We start from the raw sequence: 16,940 nt of genomic DNA, 5'->3' as shown, positions 1-16,940 counted from the left end.
AAAATATGTCTAGCAGAACGAGTAATGAAGTCTTGTTCGTTGACATAAAATCAAATATTTTATCCATATTTTAGCTGCTTGAGAGTGGTCTGTTATGAGAACGGCAAAATTATTTGCCCAATGACACTTTTCATAATAATCTTTGTCTATTGCAAAATGGCACTTGAACTAGAGCTTTCCGATTTTTATTTCTATTTCTATTCTATTGTCTTGTCTGTTATTCTGTAATTGAGGCTTGTATGGCATTCAAGCTTTTTAAAGACTTTTTTCTTCTATTTTTTAGAAATATTTCTGTGCAGCTGTCTTGAGAACAATGTGATTTTTGTCGAATTTTAATTCTATTTAGTTAAACATTTAAATTCGGAAAGGTTTCATTAAACCAAAGAATGGCATATTTACAGGCAATCTAGCACTCTTTTCTATATCAAACTGTAATCAGATGAATCCACCTGGCCACGTCTCCTAAAATGTAAATAAAGTGTTAGTTTATGAAATCAGCCAACAACACATTTCATTGATTTTAATATAATTTTATACATTACACAAATACTCTGCCTAAAACTTAAAATCACCTCTTGCTAACCTACATACACTGTTTATACATTTAATTTACTCACTACACTTTAACATAGAAACATCTGGGGATATGAAAGCTCCATGATAACATGGGGAAAAAGTGGAAAAAACATCTGAGCCTGAACAGAGGTGCTTATAGGAATTTAACAAAGAAAATGCAACCACAACCCCCTTTACAGATACTGAATCAAACTCTCAAGTAACGTCTCATTCATTCGGTGACATGGGTATGAAATCCTTCCTCAGTGTCATAGTGGGTATATGTTGAACTAAAATGTATTTAATTAACTAGATTTCTTTTTCAGCTACGCTATGTATTTATTCTAGAAGATCATGGGAACGGTATCTGTGTTTTGGCACAAATTCATCCCAGAGTTTTTTTTGTTTTGTTAACTGTGAGTGCAGCATCTAATGTAAACAACAGATTGCACTTCATCATTGAGCATATCTTCAGGAGGAATGGAAGAAAAAAATAATACCACTCCTTCCTCCTCGGTTTTTTGGCCCTACCGTGAGAAATGAATTTTTATAAAAGAAAAAAAAGAAAAGTCTGGGAAAGTTCCAGAGATGGAGAGAGCATCAGTAGTCCTCAGCTGGAAAGAGAAAGACAGGGAGACACAGTTTGATTAACAAGAGGAAGAAGAACCGAGTGGAAGTGGAGCATGCGATCCGTTTGAGTTTAGTGACGCCATGAGAAATCTCAGCATGCAGGCGGTTAGCAGAGACAGGAGGCGGCTTACTTTCAATCGTGAGAATGCAGGTGCTGGCGGCAGTGCCTCGGCTGTTGACGGCTTTGCACATGTACTCTCCTTCGTCCTCGGGGAACGTTTCCGGCAGGTACAGGCAGTAGGTCTCGCCTCTCTCGATGTATTGATAGTCTTCAGAGTCTGGCAGAAGCTCACCCTCGAACCACCAGGTGACCTCTGGTTTGGGTTCTCCCGTGATCTTCACTGTGAACCGCACAGGCTCTGCGTCAACCACCGACTGGTTCTTCAGAGGCTTTTTAAACCACGGAGCGCCTGACCTGGCATGGTCCTCTTCATCCTCGTAGGCGGCGGAGCCATTAATGATGCTACCCTCTTCCTCCTCCTCTTCTTCCCTTTTCTGACAAGACACATGACAAAGCGTTTCACACTCAGGAAAAGAAAACACAACAGAAATCACACGCATGCAGCTCTGTCATGCATTAGTGTTGACATCAGATCCCGGCATGTCCGTCATTTAGTTCTGAAACAAAGCAGCCCAGGAGAGGTTTACTTTTTGGAGAGCAGCGTCAATTTCCTGTTGTTCAAATTGCATCCTTTGCAATTTCTGCTCTTCGATCTTCTTCTTCTGCTCCTCTTCTCTGGTCTTTGCCATTTGTTCGAACCGTGCTCGCATGTCCACTTTCTGTCTGAACGGGACATCTTCTGGTTTAACTGGAGTTGTTTTGTCCTCATCTTCATCCTGTGGAAGAAATTAGCACAATTCTTCACTTCAAAGTTCTTTAGTTGGAATGACACATGAGAAATTGCCTCGTTCTTTCACCTCCTGACAGCGCTCTGCCTCTCTCTCCTTGATTTTCTCGTCAATTTCTTTCCTTCTTGCTCGTTCCTCCTCAATCTTCTTCTGGATCTCCTCCTCTGTGAGCTGCTTGATCTTCTCAAACTTGGATTTCAGGCTTTTGGCCTGGATGGAGCCAGTCCGCTTCAGCTTTGTTAGCTCCTCATACTCTGTGCTCACCACCTCAGAACTTTCATTGATCTCATCCTAAATCAAGCCCACAAAACATATGTAAATAAGCAAACATGTTATAAAATTGTAAATTGAATGCTCATTTCAGTAGCATGTGAAGCTGACCTCGCTCATCTCTTGTCGCAACTGCTCAAACTCTTTCTTCTCCATCTCCATTTTCTGGCGTCTGTCCTCTACCTTGCGCTTCCGCTCTGCCTCCTCTTTCATCTTCAGCATCTCCTCAAAGTTGATTTCTAGTTTCCCTGGGTGCATTGCTTCCTGTGACTCTGTCCGCACCAGAGTTCCATCATCATCCTGCACCTGTCCCAAAAATGAGATACACATCTCAATTGATATTCAATATTTGTATCTTCTGCTACGTATCTATTGGCTACGTCTGAAATCGCATACTCTCTTGAAGAGGACTTATTTTGAATAAGTAATTACTTTATGGCCTCTAAAAAGTTTTATATGTAGTATGAATGTAATCGGACTACATTCGCCATGCGGTCATGTCATTATCATGTGACCTACCAGCGTGAGTTACATCGCTTCACTGCCATTCACAAATCCTCTCCCGTGGCCTCATGAGATAGTAAAGTGTCCATCGTATGCACACTTCAGAATCTCGTATAGTTCAGAATATAGTAGGGAAGTATGTGATTTCGGATGCAGCCACTGTTTTTCTTTTAATTGAATCCAAATCCCACTAGTTGAATTGGAATAGGTGTATTGTAGGAAATTAAGTGTCTTTCCTCCCTAATCTGTCTGTCTGTTTCAATTAAATTCTAAATGGCACACAACCTTGATATTCTAATTGACAAAATCAGTTAAAACACCAAAACAGTGCCAAGTGTAAAAAGAGCTATACATAATCACACAGTTTGTGACTTGTTTGTTATGTGAGGGGGAAAAAAACATAGGCAGCCATGTTTGAACAGTGTGAAGATCTGGACCCCATAATTCTGTTTTGTACTAGTACTATATTCCTATTTACTACATTGTGTAGAATCATATATTGATATCTTTTTTTCTAATGTTTTTCCCACACTAGGTACATTATTTTATTTTTCTAATCAATCATTGAGGCAATGTTTCTCTTTAGCAGGGTAGAGGTTTCTGTTTAAAAAAAGTGTCTTACTTCTTTAACTCCATATCCAGTCAAATTATCGTGATCCAGTCCAGGGCTCTTGAAGACACAATTTGAAAAGCATAACAGACAAGCATTGCAGCAGATATACCATTTGAGCACACTGGAGATTTGGACATGTGTTGTGTTTATATTTGAAAGTGAATTAATTGTTTTAGATTGAATTAGAGACCTAAAGTCGGTCGATGTATTGAAATTGACACTGGTTAACAGTTGTTAGCTGACTGACAAAATGTGCTCAGATGATATAAATATAATGAGCAGATTGCATTGCACTACAATTAACATGCAGCATAAAGTATGTTTATGCTATGTTATTAATAACAGAACAGCAGTTATATATCGTTCTGTATATAGCGCACTAATGGACTTTTTTTTTTGTTTAAGATGTACTTTTGTTGTTCACATCAATTAGTGCATGCATACATGTGCAAATGCAGTATGTTACATCACATGCATGGTCCTACCATGTTCTTGCGAGCTTCTGCGAAAAGTTTTTTCTCCTCTTCCAGGCGTCGCTTGGCCTCCTCTTCTTTCTTTTTCTGCTCCTCTTCTCGTCTTTGTCTTTCCATATCCTCAAAGCTGATGGCCAGCTTCCCGGGTTTGGCCCCGTCTGAGTTTATCATAGCCAGAAGGATGTCATCGTCACTATTTACAACCTGCAAGTGAATAGATTAGATTTGGGGGAAATTATAGTTAGTCAACATTTAAAGTTTGATCTGGCATCCAGCTAACATGTCCAACTGTGCCAAGTCAAAACCCTTATCTCTGTTTGATTTTAGATAGTAGGCGTTATATTTCAAGACATAAGTAAGTCGTACACGTTTTCTATGACCTTTTGTAATAATAAGGGGAATGATGGACAAGATGGCGCCCGGTGGTGTGTTGGTTGCTCGGTTTGCTTAGTTTGTTTTATTGTTATCACTTTTTATGTTGTGTTTACTTCCTCAATATGGCCAAACTTTATGGACTTATGATCGTCAAGCATTATTCAATATCCGTTCATCTGTACCCGACCTCTCTGGCGCTGGACAAAATTACTTTCATTCTTGGCTTGTGAGACCACTACCCACGGAGATAATTCGACCGATGGGGAATGCCAGTGGTAGGGGGAAAAAACGCCAGAGGAGACGGGGCTGCAGAGCGGGTGCGTCAGAGAAAGCAAAGAGAGCGTGGAATGTTTTTTCCTTGAGGGCCGGGATTTGCGATTCCGTGCCTTCGCGCTGTTTGTCCAGCGGTGCTGTTGTCCATGCCCAGACCTTTTGTATCAAGGCGGCCCCATCATCACATCGACACCACGGTAATCTGTGCCACTTGCAGAAGATAAAAGAGTGTGGGGGCGCGAGTGTGCCGACTGGGAACACCCTGGTAAGGACGGCATTAATCAATGCCAGATCCCTTGCAAATAAATCATTTATTTTAAATGATTTTTATATACACAACTACTTGGATTTTTTATTTATTGTTGAAACATGGATGAATGCTGTTGATCTCACCCCTATTATGGAAGCAACTCCGGCTGACTGTGACTTTTTTACCTCTCCTAGAAACTCTGATCGGGGCGGTGGCCTTGCCATTATTTTTAACAAACGTTTTAGATGTCGCTTATTGCCATTTACGAACTATCAGAGTTTCGAAGCCCAAGTGATGATGTTGGATTATAAGAATCCGGTACATCATTGAAGATTTCTCCAATTTTTTGTCTCACATTGTATTGTCCGATGCAATCTTTATTGTTGGTGATTTTAATGTACATGTTTGTTGCCCAGGAAAACCTATGGTAGCTGAATTCCTAGGAATGTTGGACTCTTTTAACTTGATTCAATCTGTTAGGAGTAGCACACATGAACTTGGCCACTCTCTCGATCTTGTTCTGTCTTTAGGAATCTCGATTTGTGATCTTAATATTATGCCACATGGTTTTTCTGATCATTGTCCAGTGGTATTTAACGTGAATCTCCCAAGTGTATGTCCTTCTGCTCCTATGTCGGTGGTATATTCCCGTATACTTACCCCACTTACAGTATCAGAATTTTTAAATTATTTTATTGCCTCTCCTCACAAATCCCTTTGTATCGATTCAGCATCTCCCTCTGTCGATCCAGACGAGTTGATTACAACGTTTACTTCTGTCTGTACATCATGGACTCTGTTGCTCCATATAAAACGAAGGAAAGAAGAGCCAAAACACAACCTTGGCTAAATGATCAGACTCAGGCTCTTAGGCGGGAATGGAGAAGAACAGAAAGGAGTTGGAGGAAAGATATGTTGCAGGTTTCCTTGCAAATGTTAAGGGAAAATCTGACAAAATACCAAAAAGCTGTGAAAGATTATAGAGCATGTTACTTGTCGGATGTGATTGCTAAAAACCCAAGATTTGTCCAAGTACAAAACCTAGCCTTATTTTAGCATCGGCGACGTCGACGTGTGATTTATTTTTGAACCATGGTTGCTAACCCAGTGTTAACAGATTTAACTGAGATGTACTCTTTTAGTCAGTTTGAACTGGTCACTCTCTGATATTAGAAATGTCATTCTTCACTTAAAGCGATCATTTTGTCCCTCTGATGCAGTTGCGCTGTCCATTCTTAAAGGTGGGGTATGAGATTTGCAAAACGGCTGGCAGATTTTGAAAATACACAACTCAAATGGTCCTACCTTCTTTCCTTTGACTCCACCCATTCAAAGAACATGGACATGGATGGGGGGAGGGGGGGATGGTACGACCGATTGATAGACGCACTTACTGTCCAATGATACTAGGTGCTTTTGGAAATGATTGGCTGGAGTTTTTCGAGTCCTGCCCGTTCCACAGATAATTAAATTGCTTAATTTTTATTTCAGTGCTTCTAACGCTGTAAGTGGGTTAGGAATAGGATTTTAAGTGATTTTGAAAAAATGGCCAAAAAAGAGAATTACATACCCCACCTTTAAGGAAGGTGTCGATATAGTCAGCCCAAGTATCTTATCTATTATTAATAGTAGTCTACAGAATGGCATCGTATCACTTTGCCTTAAGCAAGCTATTGATGAGCCCTATCTTAAAAAACAAATCTGGACCCATATGACCTAAAAAACTATCGGCCAATTTCAAAATTGCCTGGCTTGTCCAAAACAAATTGTTTGTTGTGCTTAAACAAATATCCACTTTCTTAACAAAGAATAATATTTTGGATAAATTTCAGTCTGGCTTTAGGGGTGGACAAAGTAAAGAATCAGCCCATTTAAGAGTTGTTAATTATATATTTTTAAATTACGGATGCAGGTAATCATGCAGCATTAATTTTATTGGATTTGTCAGCAGCCTTTGACACCATTGATCACCAGATCCTTCTGACTCGTTTAAAGAAGTTTGTTGGTATTCAGGGGACGGTCCTAAAATGGTTTGCCTCTTATTTGGAATTTAGATCCTTTTTGGTGAAGATTGGTAACAACTACTCTGCACCATCACCTATTTCCTGTGGGGTCCATCATTCTGTTTTCATTGTATATGCTCCGTTGGGAATTATTTTTAATAAGTATGGTATTTTTTACCATCTGTATGCAGATGACACTCAAGTCTATTTGCCGTTGAGATCCGGTAGTAAGGATTCTAATGCCATTCTCCTCAGGTGTCTGGGGGAATAAAGCTGTGGATGGCTGAAAATCTCGTTCAATTGAATGAAAACAAAACTGAAATAATTAATTTTGGTCGCACAGCTGGTAGCCAAATGTTAATCGATCACTTAGGCCCATGGAAGGGGTCCTTGCGGGATCAAGTAAAGAACTTGGGAGTCATTTTTGATTCATCCATCATTTTTGATCGACAGATCATCGTTTTTGAAAGACAGGGGTACGTAATTGCTTCTTCTATTTAAGAGCAATAGCCAAATTGAAACCAATTCTCTCAGCCAGCGACCTGGAAAAAGTTGTCCAAATGACCAAATTAACACCAGTACACCAGTACAAAATGCTGCTGCAAGGTTGTTGACGAATGCTAGGAAAACAGACCATGTTACCCCCTTTTTATCTTTTTTAGGTTGGCTACCAATACATTTCAGGATACAGTATAATATTCTGATATATGTTTTTTAAAGCACTCCACGGAATGGCGCCAGAATACTTGGCTGAGCTTATTAAGCCCTACAGTTTAGGCGTAAGACTAAGATCAGCAAACAAGTTTCTTCTAACTATTCCCCGTGCGCGTCTTAAAATGAAAGGTGATCGTGCTTTCTCTGTTGCTGATTGTGGAATAATCTGCCTTTGGATGTTAGATCCTCTTTGAATCTAAATGTTTTTAAGGATCGCTTAAAATCTTATCTGTACTCTCTGGCTTTTTTAGTACATTAGTACATGGATTTTTTATGTTTTGTCTTTTTGTTCTGTTGGTTTTTACTGCAATGTACAGCACTTTGGAACTACGGTGGTAGTCTGTACGGTGCTATATAAATAAACGAACGATAATAGTGAGCATTTTATGACTATTAAATATTGTGTAGGCCTCCCTAACACAGTGTATATATATATATTATACATATATATACTTATACTACTATCAAATAATTTCATGGATACCATAGTATATGAAAAGCAAAAAAACAAACAAACATGATTTTCACAAGCACATAAACTGACCATGCTCTTTCTGGCCTCGGCAAAGGCCTCTCTTTCTTCTTTGATTCGTCTTTTCCTTTCTTCCTCCACTCGCTTATGTTCCTCTTCCAGTCTCTGTCTTTCCAGCTCTTCAAAGCTGAGTCGAAGTTTACCAGGTCTGAATTCTTCCTTCTCTCCTTGTGTATCCTGAGTGTCCTCATCATCCAAGGCCTGTGAGAAAGAGTATTATTACTCATATTACATTATTCATGTTTGGACACTGTTGGGCACTTAAGTCACACTTAAAAATGTCATGCATTAAATACAGAATACAGAAGTTGCATCTGAAAACAAATGTTGCTAGAGCTTTTTTAAGAATTAACTTTTCTGATGTGCTTTTTCTTATTTTTAACCAACTTGTCTTGAGGGTGTGATACCCCCAAAAAACAGTTTAATTTGGTTCAGGCCAATTTCATCGGTTAGGGTGTAGGGCAGGGTTAGGATATGTTTTAGCATTGTGTAGGCAAACAGCACTGTGATTGACCAGTTCAATCTTTAAAATGTGGCTGTGTGAATACATTTTTCATGTATTAAGTAGTTTCTTCTTAAGTTCACACAGGGTCCTTGCAGAATATCCACCAGTGTAGCTCATTATATTTACTACTATAAATATGTTGCACAAAATGTTCCAGAACAAACAAAATGTTCCAATAAACCAGAACATTACCTAGAATGTTTTGTCTTCATTTTGAACAATAAATGTATTGTTTCATGTTTTGGAACATAACAAACGATTAATTGTTATAATTGATTGTCTTAAAAATATTTTTTAAAATAACCACATTGTTTAAAATCCCATGTTTTTATGTTATTATATACTGAAAATACTGTATGTATGCATTTTTAATTGTCGCTTAAATTCCAAATAGTAAAAAAGAAAAGAAAAAAAAGGTACACTGTATATATTGTTTATGTGAAATAATATCTTATGGTTGTTAAAAAATATACCCACCATTCCCAGCTTGGCCTCTTCAAATGCTTTTTTTTCTTCCTTCAGTCTGCGTCGGGCTTCGTCCTCTGCCTGTTTTCTCTGCTGCTCCTGTCGCTCTTTCTCCTGTTCTTCAAAGGTCAGACGCAGTTTACCAGGGGTCATCTGCTCCTTCTCTTTGGGATGAAACTCTTCATCGTCCAACTTTTTTAAAGAAAAAAAATTATATATATATATATATATATATATATCCAAAATTAACCAAACGTTTTTTTCTTTTTCAGATTATATTGATCGTTAAAAGCAGAATCTTCACCTGTTCAACCATAGAGCGACGCTTGGCCTCTCGGAAGGACTGCCGGTTCTCATCGTATCTCTTCTTCTTCTCCTCCTCAGTTCGCTTCTTTAGTTCCTCTTCTCGGCTCTTCTCCATGTCCTCAAAATTGATCTTGATCCTTCCTGGTTGTTTCTGTGATTTTGCAGGCACTACTCGAACCAAAAGGCTGTCATCACCTTCCTGTGATGAAGAAGTGAAGAAATTAGATTAGATTAACCAAACGGTTTTAACATCGGAATTATAAAGGTATGATGAAATGTTAACCTTCTGTTGTTGTTTTTTGAAAATCAGAAACAAATGTGCGGTGTAATCTAAAGCAATAACAAAATGCTTTGTTTTTTTACTGCTTTGACCTGCAACAATTCTGCAGTCCTGGACAAGCATCCAGACAGGTTTCAGATAAGGCCTGACAGCAACAACAAAAAAAAATCTTCTGGCACAGTTGCCTTCATTTGTGTCATACTAGACAGAGATATGGGACTGCTAATTCAGTCAGAGAGCGCGGCCTGCAAGTGCTGTGGGAAACAGTTGCCAGTCACATGTTGTCCATGCTTGTTAACTCTGGCTCCAGAAAGTGTGGTATTTTCCTAAATTTAACACCCAGTGCCATGTTGTATATGAACTGACATGCCTTTGTAATGGACAGTGGGTCATTTGGCCATCATTGCACAAATTTCACATATAATTTAGCAATGTTTATACAATACACCACTGTTCCAAATTTGGTGTCACTTCTTTTTTAAAGAAGTCTCTTATGCTTATTACTAAGGCTGCATTGGTAACACTTTACAATAAGGTTCATTAGTTAATGTATTAACTAACAATGAGCAATACATTTGTTACAGTATTTATTAATCTTTGTTAATGCTTGTTGATAAAAATCCAGCTGTTCATTGTTTGTTCATGTTATTTAGTTTACAGTGAATTAACTAATGTTAACAAATACAACCTTTGATTTTAATAATGTATTAGTAAATGTTGAAATTAATATTAACAAAGATTAATAAATGCTGTAGAAGTATTGTTCATTCTTGATTCATGTTAGCTATAGGTAGTTAATAATGAACCTTATTGTAATGTGTAACCGGGGATGTATGTCTCTAGATACTGCAGATAGATAGATAGATAGATAGATAGATAGATAGATAGATAGATAGATAGATAGATAGATAGATAGTAATGAAATACAGTATAAAAACAATATTTGAATTGCATTTATATATTTAACCAATTAAAATAAAAAATGTAATCCTTATTATTATATCATATAAGATTATTTAATTCAATCTATAGTTTATGAATCCACTGTATTAATCATATTTAACTTTGGTTGGTAACCTTGCCTGTCACTATTGCAATGTGACACATTGTTCTACAGTATGTCAATCCATTCCATGATTTGATTTCACTTACATCTATTGCTAGGCTTTAAAATAGATGTTTAGATTATATCAGAGGATTACCTGAGTGATTACAGATACTTTGCTGGAGATTTTCTAATAGTAGACCTGACAAAGCAGCCGACTGCCAAGTCGCATTAAAGGCATCTTCCTAGTGCCTGCGGCCACAGTCTGTTCTCATGACACACTGACTCACCTCCTCAGCTTTCTTGGCCAGCTCCTTCTGAATCTTGGCCTTCTCTATGGCCTCCTGTGCAGCTCGCTTCTTTCTCTCCTCATCTGTTCTTTTCCTCTCCACCTGCTGCCTCTGTTTCTCCATCTCTGCAAACTTCCCCTTCACACTGCCTGTGAATGGACAGAAAGCCGACAGTTGGCGTCTATTATGGGATTAAAGTGCTGTTACAATGATTACATTGGTTCAGTCCTAAAAAAAAAAAAAATCTAATATAAAAATCCCTTCATTTGTCTCATTTCGCCCTACCTGTAATCTTGGGGACATATGATTTTTCTATCTTCGTCGGCTTCACCTCTTCCTCTTCATCGCTAGAGGCGAGGAGTTCTTTTATCTGTGGAGGATCCGACAGTTGTTGTTAGGTTAGGCGTTTTATCCAGGATCAGAAACCATGCTGGTCGTAGCAAGCCAAGCAGACCTTAATCCTTGTAAGACAGGCACATATGACCTACAGGGGCGGATGCTGATTGGACCGTCAATTGTGACATGGGCAGGGGATCAGTAGAGTGTGCATGCAGCAAGCAGGCATCACAGATACTGGGGTGTTTTACTGATTAAAAGCTTTTTTTGTAAGAAGGTTTGTGTATATCCTTTTAAATCGGGTATTGGTGCATGCCTAATCTTATGCAAACATTGAATACCCAGCAAGCAGTATCTTCATGAACCTCAAGACAAAATCTTCTAATATGCATTGTTAGTGTCAGGGAGAGGAGTGCAGTGCAGTCAGTGGATGAAGTGACAAAACAAGGTTTCTCTACTGACCATTTGCTTCCTGCGACTGTACTCTCTCTCTTTAACGTACTGATCTCTGCGTTTCTTTTGCTCTTCCTGACTTCTCTTTTGGTTTCTCTCTTCTCTAGCTTTCTGCATGGCCTCAAACTTATTCTTCACATCTTCTTTTCCCACCTTGGGAACGTAACTTCTCTGTATAGGCTTAGATGTTTTAAGCAGTTTCTTCAGAAGAAAGAAAAACGAGGTATGAGAGATTGTTAGTAAAAGAGGAATGGAAAATTAGTTAATTTCCTTTTTTTTAACAACATTTTCTTTTGCAGAGAGCAATGATGATATGATTACAAATGACAAATATTATAGTCGGTTATTTTTCCATTTTATAAATTAGCATTTACAGTTGATATTTATTTCCATAAATATGTATAGGCCATAAAAATATATACACACAGTTCTGCTCGTACCCCTTACAGAATATGTATTAAAAGCCGGGGGGCTTAATTGGATGATCGGAATAAATTGTACTTATTTTGTCTTCAGAGATACAGCTCATGTAGCTTCTAAAGGGAAGTGCTAAATATTTTTTTTTTAAAAAGTCTTTAAAAAATAAGAAACCGTACAACCCGCTGGTCCTAATGCATTTTGTTGCCATCTTGAGTAATGTTTTCACTTTTTGTAACAGTTGTCCGACCGTGAGTCCCTCAATTGTCCTCAGTGTGAAAAGATGGATCTCAAAATCACAGTCACTTGTTGAAAATGGTTCAAATATGCAGTAGATGCTATAAACCTAAGAATGTGCTGGACCTGGAGGATTTTTCTGAAGAACAGTGGGCAGTTTAACTGCTGAGGACAAACAAGATACTCATGAACAACTATCACAAAATATAAAAATCAGTCGTTGATTATCAAGGTAACAACACAATATTAAATTTCAAGGGTATGTAAGTTCATTTGTGTAAATTCAGTTTTTATTTTGTTTAGTGGACTATATGTCAACATCTGTTATGTGAAACAGCTTATTCAGGACAGTACTAAACTTGCAATTTTTATGATCCGTCTTATTTTGTTAATCTTATTAACATCTTGCATATTCTGCAAGAGGTATGCAAACTTATGAGCAGAACTGTATGCGTGTATATTTTGCATTTCATTTTATTTGTATTTTTAAAAAATATGTATTAATTTAAGCATATTTATTATAGCTCCATCATACTATACCTCTTGTTTTAGTGCCACATCTGAAAAATTTGTCATATCTGTATCATGTGATGCATCAGCCTCTTCATCATTCTCCACGTTTTCCTCATTCGATTTTGGAACCCTCTCTCGTTTTCTCGCCCTGCTGGTGGTCTTTGTCTCCTGTTTGGGCTCTTCCTTCTCTGGTAACTCAGTCTCCTTTGGTTCGTCTGCAGCACTGTTCATTTCCACCTCTTCAGTCATGTCATGTGTTTCCTCTTTATGGTTTTCATCATTGATTGTGTTCTCTGTATCATTAGCATCAGCAATATCGTTCAAGTTTTCCGTGTTGTTTATATGCGTCATGTTTGTTGACACATCCGCCATGCTCATCACTTCAGTCATGTTGCTCTTTCTCAAACACACCGGGACAGGGCCTGTTGCAAGATACGTCAGATGAAGCTGACATTGGGAAAAAGACATAATGACCACAAGACTGCAGTGCAAAGGTACTTTTTTTAAAGGGCTATTTTAGATTTTTAGTGACTGCAATTTGTATTAAAGTCCCCCTATTATAAAGGTTCCTAATTTTGTTTTGGAGGTCTTTTAAAATAGATTTACATGCATCCAAGGTCAAAAAATATGTTCTGATATAAGTATGTTGAACATCATCTGAAAACGGTTCGAAGATTGTCTTTCTAAACCCCTCCTTTCCGTGAGCCTGCTCTGATTGGTCAGACAGCAAAGTCTGTTGTGATTGGTGTACATATTACCGCACATGTCAGAAACACAACAACTATTACCATATCTGAACAGCATTATTGAGGGTAATGCATTACAAGTAAATCAAGGTATGTAATCAGATTACTTTTTGAAGTAACTACGTTTTTAGTAAACACATTACAACAAAATATCTTAGTTATTTTTTCAAATAAGTAATGCTTTTTTCATTTATTGACTGACATCTCTCTTGTCCCCATGTTGAGAAAAATTGGGAGTAACTGTAGAAGCGTTGTGTGTAAACATCATGGTTATTGTAGTTCTAGACTAAATGTGAGCATTAACTAATCTCACTTGCACAAAAAAATATTCAGTATTCCTCAAAATGAATAAAATCTGTGAGATGCAAAATCAGAATACTACGCAAACCTCCAATAATTAAATGTTAAATAAAACAAATATTTGTATGGATTTAATCTCACTTTATTGTTCAATGCACTTGCTGCTGACCTTCGATGATTCAGTTAAACCATAAGCTAAAATTACTTTAGACTTTTTGTTTTTATTGGTGAAGTAAGTGTCAAACTTTTTTCTCCTGGATCATATTCTTCTGCAATCCAGAATGGCAGCAAGGTTTGTTTGAGCTGCGCCCTCTACTGTACACGTGTAAATTTGCATTTCCTTCAGGCTTATTATTTCAATTTTGGCGTGAAAGGGCTTTTACATTTGCCCCAAAATAGACTTAATAAAATAATAATAAAATCAAATAAATTGACAAAATAAAGTGTTTTTGTTATTAAAAAAAACAAGCCCAGCCCAGGTAATTGTAACACAATTAGTTACTTTTTAAGGGAGTAACGCAATATTGGAATGCATTACTTTTCAAAGTAACTTTCCCCGACACTGATAAAGAGGAATGATGGCATCAGTTTTTCTGTATCAATTCCAGTGCACGTCCTCATCCTTTTGAAGTGCGTACAAAGTGGATTAATAGCGCAGAAAACAGCGTCTTCTCGACCTGACGGCAACACGAACCAAACTCTTCCAGGCTTCAGCTGTTTCTATAGTGTTTGAGGGCGGGTCAAAGTAGACTTTTGCAGGCAGCGAATGGGCTGACATTATGCAAATCAGCAAATGTCTTACATTGTTACTTAGGTATGTAACAGGAAGTGAGACTGGAATTGCTGATGACTCGTTTCCGCAGTTCAAAATCGATTTCTTTTAGAAGATAACTTTATTTGTCATGCACTTTGATCTTTAAAACTTTGCAGACTTTTTACATTCACAAACAGCGTTAGTTGGTGGTCTACAAAAGAACAGATGAGCTGAATGTGTGAGACCTCCACCACCAGGAGCCTTATGCAGGCCCTAATTTTATCCCCCAGTCTGGGTTCAGCCATGTGATTGAGGCTATTTTTACCTGGAGATACGAGTCTAAAAAGAGGTCGGCACCCAGATGGCACACATGAGACCCCTGACTAAATGACTAAGTTCTAGATGTTTCTTTATATAAAATGTTGAGTCTTCTACAGTGTGAAAGTACAAAGCCAGTTTGGCAAAATAATATGTTATGTATGTATGTATTGGTGTGTGTGTTTATATGTGCATTTTTAAATTGTGTCTTTGCAGTTCACATGTTCTGACGTCCTTAATCCAAACTACAATAATCCCACAAAAACAGCAACATTAACCCATGCAGCACAGAAAAACACAATTTTACCCAATGACTCGCATGTGTAATATTATATACCTGTAAAGATCTAAATTTCAATGCATAGTCACTCTCCTTTGCTATTCATACTGTAAATGACACAACACCTCACTGGTGTTTTGGTGAACTCCAAACTGATCACACCTCACTTTTAGAAGATGACAAAGACAACATGACCCCACACGTCACCATTTGAAAGCATTTGTTCCAGCCACATTTCAAATTCATGTTTTTTTTTAATATTAATTTATGTGCACTAATCTTTATAATGTCTTTAATCTTAAATCCATTCCTCACAAAAATGTTAACACTGATAGACTGTTATCTTTATTAGTAGTTAAATTCTTTAAGGAAGGTTTCAGAGTTGGGTGCTGAGGATAAATGTTTTCTAAAATGTTGTCTATTTATAGATTGTATATCTATTTAATAGCATTTAGCTTAACACTAAATATTCCCCCCAAAAAATTTATTTTAGTTTTATTTTAGTTCATGTGTTCAACATAGGCCTACTTGAATATATCTTTATCCTCTGGCAAACAGTTCTCAGAGATAATGTTCCCCACATAGTTTCTATAAAGATCTTTAGCTTTTTACAGTTGTTTTTCTGTTTATAACCTTGAGTTTCCCCCTTTAGATTAAAGTAATTTGAAATGATCTAATGAAATAAAAAAAATAGTCCTTTCGAAGGAGTCAACTTCTTCTCAGTGAGTACAAAGATATATGAGATCAGGCCCTCATCCGCTTGTGGACTTTTTTTGTCCTCCACATGCTTTATTAAATCATTCATACTTTATAAACGATAACTTAAAAATATCTTACCTTCTTTAGAGTGATATTCTCCCTTTGTTTTTCATAAGAGTTTTTTTTTTGTAGTTCACGTTGGCTTAGATAATGCTCAAATCGAATCTAAATCCCCAAGCACAGGTTAAGTCTTCTCTTCCCATGCGACTGAGAGTCAAATGAGCGCAGTCGGTTATCGGTGGGCGCTATCCATAAAAATACCCGTGCCCCTCTCCATCTACCGCATTCCACACGCGCCACCGGCTGACGGCCTCAGCTGTCGCTACACATGTCTCCTTATCTTCCAGTCTGAGGCTCTTTTACGAATTTATAATTGTTTTGTCACTATGATCGTTATATTCAGTTTGTTAACGACACGATTTAGCTGCAAGTTATTTGTTTATTCAGTCATGTAGCCTATTTAAATGGCAGCTTAAACACTCTAAAAAAAAACATGTTAAATATACGGTTGCAGCGTTTAATTATGTTGGATACGATTTTTATTTATTTATTTTTTTTATATATATTTTACTAATGTACTACTAGCCTACTTTGTATAGGCTACCATAGGCCATACTTTTGCAGGTGTTAAATTAGGTCACGTGATGAAATAATGTTCTCTCCATTAATCTAATTGGCAGTAACATGACATTAAAATAATGCTAATAAAATAAAACATAACATAGCCTATGTTAAATTTATATTATGTATAATTATTTTTACATTTAAATCAATAAATATATTTAAATGTTATGCACCATGGAGGAACTTTTGTGAATATAAAACGTAAATTATAAATAGGCTACACTTTTATAGGCCAATTAAAAACTATTTTACTAATACTGTAAATGAATGT

The 16,940-nt window shown here is 37.3% G+C and overlaps 1 protein-coding gene across 4 annotated transcripts; it reads right to left on the bottom strand.

The window, feature by feature from the left end:
* Window positions 1-505: 505 nt before the first annotated feature.
* nexn (nexilin (F actin binding protein)) lies at window positions 506-16,395 on the bottom strand. Of its 4 annotated transcripts, none has more exons than XM_079638025.1 (15): window positions 16,124-16,359; window positions 12,916-13,335; window positions 11,731-11,922; window positions 11,218-11,302; window positions 10,933-11,081; window positions 9,316-9,516; window positions 9,024-9,203; window positions 8,054-8,242; window positions 3,907-4,098; window positions 3,431-3,478; window positions 2,416-2,610; window positions 2,104-2,325; window positions 1,834-2,022; window positions 1,317-1,680; window positions 506-1,169 (listed from the first exon to the last, which is right to left on the bottom strand). In XM_079638025.1, the coding sequence occupies exons 2-15, from the start codon at window positions 13,276-13,278 to the stop codon at window positions 1,156-1,158; spliced, it is 2,583 nt and encodes an 860-aa protein (XP_079494151.1). In that variant the 5' UTR covers window positions 13,279-13,335; window positions 16,124-16,359; the 3' UTR covers window positions 506-1,155. The 4 variants fall into 4 exon arrangements, with proteins under 4 accessions (XP_079494151.1, XP_079494150.1, XP_079494152.1 ...); XM_079638024.1 differs by having other exon boundaries at window positions 12,916-13,310; window positions 16,124-16,357; XM_079638026.1 differs by lacking the exon at window positions 3,431-3,478 and having other exon boundaries at window positions 12,916-13,310; window positions 16,124-16,395.
* Between the last annotated feature and the right edge of the window lie 545 nt (window positions 16,396-16,940).

This window comes from Phoxinus phoxinus, assembly GCF_949152265.1.
Source record: "Phoxinus phoxinus genome assembly, chromosome: 15".
NCBI lineage: Eukaryota > Metazoa > Chordata > Actinopteri > Cypriniformes > Leuciscidae > Phoxinus > Phoxinus phoxinus.
Note: the sequence above shows the minus strand (reverse complement) of the source record. Positions and strands in the feature narration are given on the sequence as shown.

Coding starts and splice junctions, on each gene's coding strand:
- nexn (XM_079638025.1), bottom strand. CDS start 13,278: ATGACTGAAGTGATGAGCATGGCGGATGTGTCAACAAACATGACGCAT. Junction 9,204..9,315: donor GTCGCTCTATGGTTGAACAG/GTGAAGATTCTG, acceptor TCTTTAAAAAAG/TTGGACGATGAAGAGTTTCA. Junction 8,243..9,023: donor AAGAGGCCAAGCTGGGAATG/GTGGGTATATTT, acceptor TCTTTCTCACAG/GCCTTGGATGATGAGGACAC.